This window comes from Panthera uncia, chromosome B1 (assembly GCF_023721935.1).
Source record: "Panthera uncia isolate 11264 chromosome B1, Puncia_PCG_1.0, whole genome shotgun sequence".
Lineage (NCBI taxonomy): Eukaryota > Metazoa > Chordata > Mammalia > Carnivora > Felidae > Panthera > Panthera uncia.
This window is the reverse complement of record NC_064811.1, coordinates 34,871,275-34,883,982: the sequence shown is the minus strand read 5'-3', so window position 1 is coordinate 34,883,982 and position 12,708 is coordinate 34,871,275. Positions and strand designations below refer to the sequence as shown.

Genomic DNA, 12,708 nt, shown 5'->3' with positions numbered 1-12,708 from the left:
GATAAATTCTTCTATGATGCATTAATATATCCCTCCAAACTTTCTTGATCTTTATGGGACATTAGTGCAAGAAAATGGATGAATGATTTCTTTTTTGTCGTCATACCTTTTGAAACGCCATACTCTTCCAACAACAACAACAAAAAAAAATTGAAGTATTTTGCTCTTTTAAATTCTTTCCATGACTGAATTTAGATAATTTTTGTTTTATTCATATTTAAGACAGTCATGAATTAGTATTCAGAACATATGGCACCGTTACCTTTTAAAGAATGCGGTTTTCAAATGGTTTGGGGTTTAAAAACTGTAAAACTGGTCCTAATATAAATTAAGAAAAATGTTTTTTAATATCTTAGAGGTTGTTTATCATCATTTCCTTGGACAGTTTTATTTGTAAAATCCACATATAAATATGGACAGTGTCCTTTTTTCAAAATCTATTTAATCAGGTCATTATTTAAAGTGATTGGATTTATAACAAGTTAGTGACACTTAACCGAGCCAGAAGTTCTCCAGATACTTATAGAAATAAGTCTATGGGTAGTTGAAGTACTGTAGGTAGTTGTACTTTCATACTTTATAGCTGGGAGATTTTTGTGTCACCTATAGATTTTATTTCCGGAAAAATTAAAATTAATGGGTTTCTAAATCAGCCTTTTCGTTACTAATTTTTCTTTGCTCATAGCTTTAATTAGGGTCGGTTTCTAAAACTGAAGTAGAGGTACTGGTCCACATGTGGCTGTGTGAGAATGAGTTTAACGGTTGAGCTTGCTGTCACTGCCTCAACATACCAGATGGCATCAGGTACTAGAGAACACTCTGCCTAGGAGACAGGAAATCAGGATTCTTACCCTGGCTTGGTGATTTTGAACAAAAGACTTCATCTCCCAGGCCTTGATTTCACATCTTTTAAAGTGAGGAAGAAGGAGTAGATGACGAAACTCTGATATTCCCTGATTCTCCTTCTTCTTTAGATTCAGTAAGTTTTTATTTATTTAAGTTGTAAGAATGCCTAGCCAACAGAACAATGGGCACTCGGTGGTACTAAATAAAAGTTTGATAAATGTAGTGGATGACTGACCATCTAAATGGTCAAAGTTCAAAGTGATAATACAGCATTCCAGCAATTTAAGAAAGTAATCGTGTTTTCCTGATTACGCCTATCAGAGAGACATAATTTACCATAGAGAATATCATGTATGTGTACCATTAATTACAGTTTTTATTTTTTGTATGCTCCAAAGCATGAAGATACTTGACTATATTGCCCTGACTTTATACATAATTTTGAATTGAAAGTTTTAAAAAATACTTTTCATCAGCCTCTATCCACCCCCAGAAAGCTCTGTGCTCATATTTTTTTAAAGTTTGGAGCATTTTTACAGGAGTTATTTCCTCAACGTTAAAAACACTCACTGGTGGCTCACAGATACTGTAGTATAACTATAGATACGGTAGATGGAAATAGTTTCTATCTTTTTTTTTTTTTTAAAGATTTTTAAGTAATCTCTACACCCAACGTAGGGCTCAAACTCACAACCCCAAGATCAAGTCTCATATTTCACCAACTAAGCCAGCCAGGTGCCCCAATAGTTTCTATATCTTACTATAGCAGCCACAGAGATTAACTTCCTCCAAAGATTATTACTTCTTAAAAGATTGTGTGACTCATTGCATTTAGTTATTTAGTAGGACTCAAAGTATAAAGCCTCTTCCATTATGTATTTATATCCCAGTGGCAAAGTGCCACCTTCCAGGGTTGTTTTTTCTCAAAAAGTTTTGCACTACTCTTGTGAATGTACGTTAACCTTAACAAATAGGTAGAAGTTTGTGTCCTCATTGAACAGAAAGCGTAATTTTGACTTCAAGTCTTATTTTTTGTCATTTAACTTTACCTAACGACTAAGTCAAGGTGGGAATATTTAATCCCTAATTAATCTGATCTCTTCATTATGCCACACTGTCCACTATCAGAATAAGGACATGGTGATTCTCACCTGCAGATGAGCATTATTTAACAGTAAACATAAACAACAGTTTGTAACATTTTAATTTCCAAATATTTTCAATTATTAATACTAATAGTGTACCCTTTCTGAGGTAGTTTGAAAATAAAGCATGAACATTGTTGAAAGTTACAGTGTTTCATTGATTTTTCACTTCCATTTGAAGAAACAAGTTTTAGTTTATAACAAATACATATATAAGTTTAGAAAGTAAGATATAGAGTAAAATAACTCAAGCTGTTAATTCAAGTCCACACAGGTTCCTGGCATGTCTATTTCATACCCTCTCTGAAAAACTTCTCCTGGGTTCAAAGGCTTATTACCCTTTTAAGACAATGCATCACCAAGACTTAATGAATTATTGAACAACTCAAAAGGCTGCGATTATGCCTTCTAAAACCCATGTCTTTACAGCTTTGCATTAAAGGTAATGATATGTATGCAGTTAACTTTCAAAATGTTTCGGAATCAGAAAATTTCTAATACTTTTTTTTTTAAGTGTATTGGGGATGGTGGTGGAGAGGACTAATATACTTGGTTTTTCAGAGAATTGTTCCCACAGTTCTTTCCTTTTTGGGTAGGAGTGGTCATACACTAGATGGCGTGAGGGTGAGGAATTGGAGAAAGGAAAATCTGTAAGATAAAGTAACTATATAAAATTTTGTTTTTGAGAAGACAGTCTTGTGAATAAACTTTAAAAAAGGAGCAAAAGTTTCCACATTAAAAATTGAAAATTGGGCTTCAAATTGAGTAAACCTTTAATATTTCACATTTTCTTGTGCCTTTAGACCTGATCAAAATAAATTTTGAAAAAATGGACATTAGACATTTTTATTAACATGTATTATTTTCTATAATAATTTCAAACTTTCTGTCTCTTTTGTCCATTTGTTTGGTTCTTCTTTTTTCTGTTTTTCATTTTTTTTTTTTCCGTTTCAATTATTTTAAACTGGGACCTGTAGGTGGCAGTAGGGGAAATAGTGAAAGTGACCAATGGGGAACATCTCCCAGCAGATCTCATCAGCCTGTCCTCAAGGTTAGAACCACTGAGTCGTACAGGATGTGTGTATGTGGATCCTCACCCTACAGCAGAGAACAATTACACCCAAAGATGGTTGAGTTCTATGTCTCTTCCTGTAAAACACAAAAATGTTTATACTTCTTGGAGATAGACATTTCACAAATGTTTTAAAGGCCTTTTATGAATGCAACATTGGATGCTGTTTGTCCCTCAGGTGGGAAGATTCAGCTCCTATTGTTCTCAATAGGAGTTCATGAGGCATGCCAGTAAAGGTAGATTTTAATTTCCTGTGCATCATTAATATATATCCATATTTAACAACACGCCTAAATACCGAGGCTGAATTTAATACCTCTCCAGGATACTGTTTTGAACAGTGTTAAGCTTTTCATGAAATGAAGTCATTGAAATTTTGCCTTATTCTTATATTTGAAACTTACTGTGAGTTCTGTAGAATCCCTTCAGCAATTATGACTATAATTTGGGCTTGTATAGGGTTTACAGAGGACCCCCTGCACAAAGCTGGATGTTGTACCTTTTGTACCGCATGCTTTGGGATCAGTTTTTATCCCACTTGTTACTAGTGGCAAAGTGCATGTTCCCGTGGTAAAGTTCAGCCGTCTACCAGTGTCTGTATTGTGATATGCATCTTGTTTCATCTTTCCACTTACTAATCAAAAAGCCTGCTTTGCCTCTCTGACTGTAGCTTGCGTTTGGATGTCACCATAATTTGCTGAAATATTTATTATGTAGCATGATCCCTTATGTAAAACTTCTTGCTGCTTTTTCATAACACTATTAAGAACTGCTTCAGTAACAGCTGTCTTAAGGGATTAAGAATGTTCTGAATTCGGATGCATATTTTATTTGCCCCACTTCAAATAGAAGTCAGCCGTTTAACTTTTTAACTTCCTAGCCATGTAAAGTCCTAGAAAAATTGCTTTGTGAAAAAAAAGATAGAATGGTAGTCTCATTTTAATGTGAGAATGGCCTTGGACATATTGATCAGTAATATTTTAATGCATTTTACTGGCAAAGTATGGAATCTGCATTGTTCACCTAACATCTGTCACCATGCTTCTATATTGTCGGAAGATATGTTTTAAAATTTCATAAGCCATTTATGTTTCAAATGTATATATAAGTTACAAATTAGCAGTTACTAGAGCCAAGTTAAATGTTGGATAGATGATATGTTGAATATAATAGAGCGAAAATATAAATACTGAAAAATTTCTCCAGTTGGGAAAAAAATATAAGCCTTTATGGGAGAAAAAAAAATCCACTGAGTGAATTGAAGAACTTGCAAAGTTACATTAAAATGAATCTGTAAAATATTTGATCATTGACCGTATGTTTCAGCAATTTTCACAAATCTCCAGGCCACAAAACTAAGCTACCTGCCCATTTCTGAAACTTGAAATAATGTGTTTTGCACATGTACAAATTGGAAGTTGATTAGAAGATTCAGGTATTTGTAACTGACAAACTTTTTCCATTCTAACTTTGAATACATATGCTTATCAGAGATTACATTTATACTTCCATGATGTTACTAAGGCTTATTGTATAACCAAGTGCTAATGAGATTGATTTAACTTCAGAACGTTTTCCCTTACACTTGAGGATACAATTAGATGACAGACTCACCTGTCTATACTTGCTGGGCACATAAAGTCAGATTGTGAAGGGAAAGGATATACACAGTCCAGGATGTAGTACCTGTGATAATGCTGGAGAATGTGCATCCCTTCTGCCAGCCACCACTCACTAAACTTTTCCAAACACATTCTGGTGGGGACCCATGAAATGGACAGGTCAAGGAGCAATATGGCCAAGTTGGCTGGTTTTAGTTTTAGCTTTTTCTGCCACAAGAATCTCTGAAATAACCTTAAGAAAGAGAACAGGAGCAGAAAAAAACAAAAACAGAAGTATGTATCTAAAGTATATATCTACTTCCATTGTAAAATCTCACACAGTTTTTAAAAGTAGCCTTAAAATTTAAATATTATGGTTCATATGATCCTGTTCATCTTTTCTTAAAAGGTGGTCACTGAAAGTTTATAGAAGCAGCAATCTGGAATTTTCTAATCACTTTCCTTAACCAATTTATACATGGGCTACAAGCATGTAATCTCACTTGATATTTTTGAGCTAAAGATAAATCTGGACACAAAACTGCTTTTACATTTCAGATACAGTCTGTGTCGTGTCATTATGGATGAGCAATTTAAGTAGCACATGACAAATCTAATCATCCACATTAGCTTGAAGATCAGTACTGATTGGCATCAGGAAATTGCTTTGTGGTCGTTCTAGCTGAAAAGCTGATCCATGAGTTGTGACGCATGGGTTCTGCCTCCCAGCATTTAGCACTTAGAATGGAAATCATCATGAAACTAGACGACTAAAGCTTTGTTCAAAACAAAAGGCTTCAGTGAGTCTAAGCATTTAAATAAGTTATTATGCTTTTCTTCCCCCACTAAATCTCTCTGCTTTTCAATTTTAAATAACAGTGAACCCCAGGCCATGTGCTACATTGAAACATCCAACTTAGATGGTGAAACAAACCTGAAAATTAGGCAGGTAAGATCTAATACAGGTTTATGTAATTTTTACTGATTTATTACATGGAATCAAGAGCTTTATTTCTGGTGTTGTCTTGAATTGAAGTGACTATCTAATTGCAAATACTTTCTTGCTGAGCCACTATGAAGAGGTGTCTTTGACTGAGATGAAGACTCAGATTTACTTGCCTGATTAAATATAGTCCATCACACAGATATTATTTGTAACATTTTTAATATTTCATGTAATAGCCGACAGCCCGATGATGATAATTTTAGTAGTTCTAAGTACTTTGACATGTGTTCGCGTATTTAATCGTCCCCATTCGCCTGGCCCAAATTATTATTTGGCTTTGCTGTATCGAAAAGGCATAGTTTCCATTGCTGTTCTAAAAGTCTCACTAATCTCAGGGAATAGTTAGGATTTCTGTATTTGCTTCTCATACCATCTCCGATAGAAAGCAACGGTCTTTTTAAGGAGGAGACTTTTAAAAATGTACTGTCTGGGGCTCTAGGGGGATGATGGAAATGACAAGTGAGAAGTTTGGGATGTGATGGAAGTAGGTCATCAGGGCACCTGAACTCAGAGTGCCCCAGGAAGCGGGGGCCTGTTCACTGCCAGCCAGTAGAAGCTAGTTGGCCAGAGGGAGGAACTATTTTTGAGTTTTCCTTCTCAGTGGACTAACAGAAAAGAAATGTAACGATTCTCTTTGGACATAGTTCTGTTTATTTTGCATTCTCTTTTTGAGATTCAGCAGGCAGACTGTATAATGCTAAATATTAATTTTATTTTTGGAAACACATAGTTCTTTGAGGACTTACTTCAAAATACCTTTGCAGTCAAGTTAATAGTCTCAAGTATGTTTTAGATCTTTCACAAAAGCTACCCTATTCTTGTATTCAAGTAGAGAGGAAGGTGACCCTTAATTATGATTTGACAAACAGTATTGTGTAAGGGAGGAGACTTGCTTATAAAATAGTGGGACCTCTTAGATCCTAAGACTGAGATGAATTCAGAATCCCCCCTCCTCCTGCACACAATGCAATTAATATACTCTTTTGCTTTTTAAAAAATTTCTGAACAGGGCTTACCAGCAACATCAGATATAAAAGACATTGACAGTTTGATGAGAATTTCTGGCAGAATCGAGTGTGAAAGTCCAAACAGACATCTGTACGATTTTGTTGGAAACATAAGGCTTGATGGACATAGGTATGTAAAATTGGTCTTTATAAGAACCCAGAATTCAGGGGTGCCTGGGTGGCTCAGTCAGTTAAGCATCCAACTTCGGCTCAGGTCATGATCTCACAGTTCCTGGGTTCAAGCTCCACGTCAGGCTCTGTGCTGACAGCTCAGAGCCTGGATCCTGCTTCAGATTCTGTGTCTCCCTCTCTCTCTGCCCCTCCCCTGCTCATGCTTTGTGTCTCTCTCTCTCAAAAATAAACATAAAAAACAAAACAAAAAACAGAATTCACTGCGTCTCAGTGTATTGCTGAGTGTTTTCCAAGCCTCGGTGCATATTATTTTCTCATGCTCTAAGTTTGAACACTCAAAACCTCTTCTTAAGTATTTCTGTGTTACTTCTACCAAGAGTCTTTTTGCAGAAATGTTAGCTCTTAACTCCATGCATATGGTGCAACTGAAGACTTCCTCAAGATGACAATTGGATATTTTCAGGGATATGCCAGGCTTGTGGCACATTAATTAGTGGCATATTCTTTGGCCAGAATACTTATGTCATAGGCCTATCTGCAATCTCCATGGCTTGGGTCCTTTCCTGTGATCTCTAGGTGCCTCAAAGATATCAGATTCTACCCTCAAGGAGTTGACTGTACTGGATAATTTCTTGTCTTTCTTGTCTTCTCTGTATAATTCCATATGCTCTTTTCTAGGCCGTGTTATCATCTACAGTTATCTTTACTGTTACATCCTTTCTACCCTTCATTCCTTCCCACTTCTCTTTCCTGTCTCTCTCTTCATAGATTCAACCGGTATTTCTCAAGCCCCCAGTGGGCTAGGTAGGCTAAGTACAGAGATGGAACAGGAGACTGCAGTGAACAAAAGAGATAAATATGCCCGCCCTTGTGAGCTTACTTTCTTGCAGTAAGGAAAGGGCAAATAGACAACAAATGATAAATAAGAAAATTCTGTTCTAGGTTAGAAAGTGATAAATGCTTTGAAAAAAAAAAAAATAGCCCAGGACAAGGCAGATTGGGTGTCCTTGAGAGCAAATCACTTTTGAGTTAGAATGGTTGTAGTAAGCCTCATTCATCAGGTAACAGTTGAGGCCTGTGAGTAGGAGGAGAGCAAGTTAGCCATTTATACAACTGGAGGGAGAGAATTCCAGACAGAAGGAATAGTCAGCGCAAATTATTAGTTGTATTTATTGCATCATTTTGAAGTGGGAATGTGCCTGGAGTAGGTATGAAATTTCAAGGAGGACGGCGTGGTTGAAGTAGAGTTACCAAGAAAGAGTAATAAAAGAAGGGTAGAGGAGTAAGAGGAAGCCAGACCATGCAAGGCTTTGAAGGCTATTGTAGAGTGTTACTCTGAGTGAAATGGTGATCCATTGGAGGGTTTTTAAAGGGGATATCAGCGGTTCAGTTTTGGGCCAAATAAGTTTGTGTCAGGGAGGCAAATGAATATATAAGCCTAGAGCTTGGGATAGAAGTCTGGGTCATGAGATAAATTTGGGAATAGTTGGCATAGATAATTAAAGCCATGGAAGTGGAAGAAATCACTGAAGGTGAAACGGTATGGAGAGAAAGGTGAGGAGTCCCAAGGACTGTCCTAAGACTGCAACATTAAGGTTGGGAAAAGGGAGAGACCAGCCAAAGAAACCAAAATCAGGTTGGTAGGAAGAAAGTTGAGATGGAGTGAGGAAAGTCTACCAAGGCAAAGGGAGCGACAGACATGGGTCAGATGTTGCTGTTGGTCAAGCACAACGAGGCTGAGAATTAACAGTTCCGTTTAGCAAGTCGATATCCTTGAGCTTGGTTAGAGCAGGCAGAGCCTGATGAAGTGAGTCTGAGATAGTGGAAGAAGAGGAGTTGAAAATACCAAGTGTAGACAGCCTTTTCAAGGAGCTTTGTTAGAAAAGGGAGCAGAAATGGAGCAGAACCTGGCAAGGAAGGGTAGGGTCTCTCCCATCTGCCACTTCTTCCTCTTGCCCTCGCTTTCCTTCTCCTCTGTCTCCTCTACCCCCAGGTATAGGTAGTGGCCAGCTAAATGCACTAGTCATTCCACCAGCCTGAGAGATTATCAGTGCCTTCATTATTTTATAATTGCATTATTACAGTGTTTGAATTCTAAAGAACATGTAAGATATACCCTAAACTGTCATCCTCATTCAGATCCACCAAAAGCTTTCCTGTAATTCATGAATTATATATTGTTCTAAAATTTGCACAGAGTGACCTCACAGAGTGAACATATGGTTATAGACTAATAATAGAGTTGGCCACTTATATAAGTAATGTTTCTGTAGTCTGACATTCCTAACTGGCCAGCTTCCATTTCTTATCAGTTCCCCATGAAATCAATGCCAAGCAAATCAATGCAGTGAAAGAGAAACTATATGATAGTGCCAAGACTTAGGGTAAGATAGAATTTATACAATAAGCTTTAATACATATGAAAGGTGGAAACAGATTTTCAATACCTTCGTATTGTGGCACATTTGACTTTTACAGTGATTACCCAGAGCTCTTGGAGCCCCTTTATTTGGAACATGTGTACTTTGATTCCATTATTAAGGATGAGGGTCATTGTCTAATGCCAGAAGCTTTGGAATTCCACTTCTGATGAAATGTAGTAATAGCTAACTTATGTTGAATCTTCATAATTGAAAAAGAGTATTTTTGGTTTTTTTTTTTTTTTTGAAGAGTCTGTACCTAATTCCAATCAATCCATACCACAAATGCCAAGGTGACAGTTGTCCTATTGTACCTCATTGTATATGTGAGGAATGGTTGGCACTTACGTGCTTCAAGTATAGGCTAGCAGCTTCCCAAGAATTTCTTGGAAACGTGCTTTAGGCCTAAGGTCCCCTCCCACTCTGAAACATCTTGAGACATATACACAAAGGGTTCCCTTCCAGCTGGGTCTGAAAAGCATGCTGTTTACAGAAAGAATGAGAATTATAGATACTGTAGTCTTTTTCTAAATTGGCATACACCGTTTCTTAAAGGCTTACTTAAGTAGAGGCCTTCAGGTGCTGTTATGACCTGAACTGATGTCACCTGAGCCAGTGATCGTTGGGCAGTTCTTGAAAGAAGGTCTAAGGCCCAAGCTGCTACTAGCTTTAGCCACCTAACAGACCATGAAAGCCCACCAGGAATGGAAGACTCAACCTCACTTTGCCCTCTGCTGGCAAAGAAGTTCTGTAAGAAGTTCTGGGTTCTCCAGAGACTTTACTTGGACCAACTGTTGCCTTCTTTTTCCAGGTTTTTTTTAATGTGTTTTTCTTTATATTTGACATTTCTTTCTTGCTTTTTTTCCTAAAATGAAGACCTAGTGATAGAAATCCTTAAGCCATTACATTTTGTGCAGTACATCTCCGTCAAGAATCCCACTATATCTCTGATAGCTTGTACCTCTCTGTGTAAGGTTGTGTCAGCCAACAACCTACCAGGGTGGATAGTTTTACAAAGAACTTGCAAAAGACTCAAGTTGGCCTTTATTCATGAAAAATGTGTTTTAAATTAGATGGAATATATATCTTCAATTTGCTGTCATTTCAGAGGAATGTTTTAAGACATTAGATGCTTACCATTTATTGGAAACTTATTCATAGTTCTTAGATAATTGATATTCAAATATGATAAATTATCCTAGAGATTTTAAATACAGGGATTTATCTCTGCAGGGCAGGGGTGGCAGTGCAAGTGGATGATGAGATCTATGTATTTACCTTGCCTTGTATATTATTTGGGCCTTTATTATGCACAAAGCTGTTTTTAATTAGGTGTGGGAGGGGAGCAGATCCCCTAACCTCACCGCTTCCAAACATCTTAGAAACCTAAACAGACTTACTAAATCAGGAAGAGTCTAAAATAGGTTTGAAAATTAACCTCTGAGTTCTAAAATATTGCCTACTGTCTTGGATAATGAAGTTGTAGGAAATGGCTGGTTTGGTGCTAAGGAGAAGCAACTGGAATGCTTCCTTCCAGCTGTCCTTGGGTAAGAAAATTATTCTTACTGGCAGGAAAATTACTTCTTTTCTAAAAATAAAGTGAATGTGAGAAGGGTTATTTTAATAACAGAACCTTTGTTGGAACTATGTAATAACTATAGAATTCTTAAGCATTTTAGAAAATGTTTCTAATGTCACAACATGATCTGTCCTAGCACTGTCCCCCTGGGAGCAGATCAGATTCTTCTTCGAGGCGCCCAGTTGAGAAACACACAGTGGGTTCATGGAATAGTTGTCTACACCGGACATGATACCAAGCTGATGCAGGTGGGATTCTTATCTATGAAAACTTTTTGGACCTATTCTCTTGAAAAATGTGCTATTTGTAGCTCTCTATGCAGTAGTGTGAAACATAGCAGACCATCTGTCACAGATTCCTGAGCCCCACTCTATACATTCAGAATCTCATTCTTCGGTGTGTGGGGCTATGAAATGGTTCATGCACACAAGAACAGTGGAAAGTTTCATCAGGCATCAACAGTGCATGAACTCTTAATGATTTTGTGTGTTGGCCCGTTGGCAGCATTTACTAACTATTGCAGTGATTAATACTAGATGTCTATGTAATGACGAGTGCTCTATGTTAAAGTATTTGTCTTATAATTTTATTTTAATACAGTGATCAAATTTTAGAACTTGGTTTCACTTTTTCATAAAATGAAAAGAATCTGAGAGTCAAATGTTGACCATTTTTTGGTAACATTTTTAACGTTAGCCCACGTTTAATCAACTTTAGTCTTCGCACTTCTAGTGTTTACATGCGCCTGGGGATATAATAGGAGTGTTCACTGGTTAGGTGGGTAGGGAATACCATTTTAAGATACTAAATGAAAAACTGGTTTCAGTTCTGATAACTTTGTAAAGTCGTGGAGATGTTATCGACAGGCAGACAGGACTGCTATTAATGATTCCACCCCTAGCCATTCTATAAATTCTGTAAGCCATTATTTTATATCTATTATCACAGATTTAATTTTCTCTTCTGTGGACGCTTTGGTTAGCACTGACCTAGCGTGATGATTTTTATCATTAAATACAGCTGAGGAAACCTCTGTCATTTCCTACAGCCAGGGCCACTTAGATGGTTGCCGTATTCAGTAAAAGAGTTGCTAACTGCCACCAGAAATGTGGAAACCAGAGATCCTTTAAATGTGGTCTTCATAGTTTGGAACTTCCAGGTCTCTGGTTGTGGGTGCATAGGCCACCTTCTCTGCCTCTCTTCCAGAGCTGAGATGCTAGATGCTTCTAGTCTAAGTAGTCAAGTAATGCATTGTTCATCTTGCCTGCCTCAATGCAAAAGTCGTGTCTATAAAGGAATATCATTTCCTTCTCTTTTTATTGTTTTACGTTAGATAAAGATACGGGCGGGGTGGGGAGGGAAAGGTGGTTAACATTTGACAGCTTATTTCTGTGTAATTTTCATGTATCTACTCATGTCTAGATTTTGAGGTGTGACTTACTCTGTCGTCTTCATCAAAATACCAAATATACATTACTAAATCAATGTGTCCACATTTTTATTGCTCATATTGTTTCTTTTTACAGAATTCAACAAGTCCACCACTTAAACTCTCAAATGTGGAACGGATTACAAATGTACAAATTTTGATTTTATTTTGTATCTTAATTGCCATGTCTCTTATCTGTTCTGTGGGTTCAGCCATTTGGAATCGGAGGCATTCTGGAAAGCACTGGTATCTCAATCTAAACTGTAAGCATTAAAGTGCCTATTGTACTTAGTTTTTCTTTCATTAAAACGTGTATTTATTTCACGGCTGACTTGAGATTTCCTATTATTCCTAAAAAGGAAACCTTGTTGCCAAGATAACTGGGCATTTAATTTTTATTTTTCAATGCAGTTTCCAGCAAAAGGAAGTAAAATGTTAGAGTCTCTAAAATTTGAGAATTCTTAAAAATAT

General features: G+C 36.9%; 1 protein-coding gene across 6 annotated transcripts in view; it reads left to right on the top strand.

Moving 5' to 3' along the window:
* The window catches only part of ATP8A1 (ATPase phospholipid transporting 8A1), a 229,420-nt gene that overhangs the window by 66,766 nt on the left and 149,946 nt on the right, over positions 1 to 12,708 (top strand). For 5 of the 6 annotated variants that reach the window (XM_049630436.1, XM_049630437.1, XM_049630439.1 and 2 more), the window contains 4 exons: positions 5,544 to 5,613; positions 6,680 to 6,807; positions 10,945 to 11,056; positions 12,335 to 12,500. In XM_049630436.1, the coding sequence (XP_049486393.1) occupies positions 5,544 to 5,613; positions 6,680 to 6,807; positions 10,945 to 11,056; positions 12,335 to 12,500 (476 nt within the window). Of the gene's footprint in view, positions 1 to 2,968; positions 3,043 to 5,543; positions 5,614 to 6,679; positions 6,808 to 10,944; positions 11,057 to 12,334; positions 12,501 to 12,708 lie in introns of all 6 variants that reach the window. The other variant, XM_049630441.1, reaches the window with a different exon arrangement.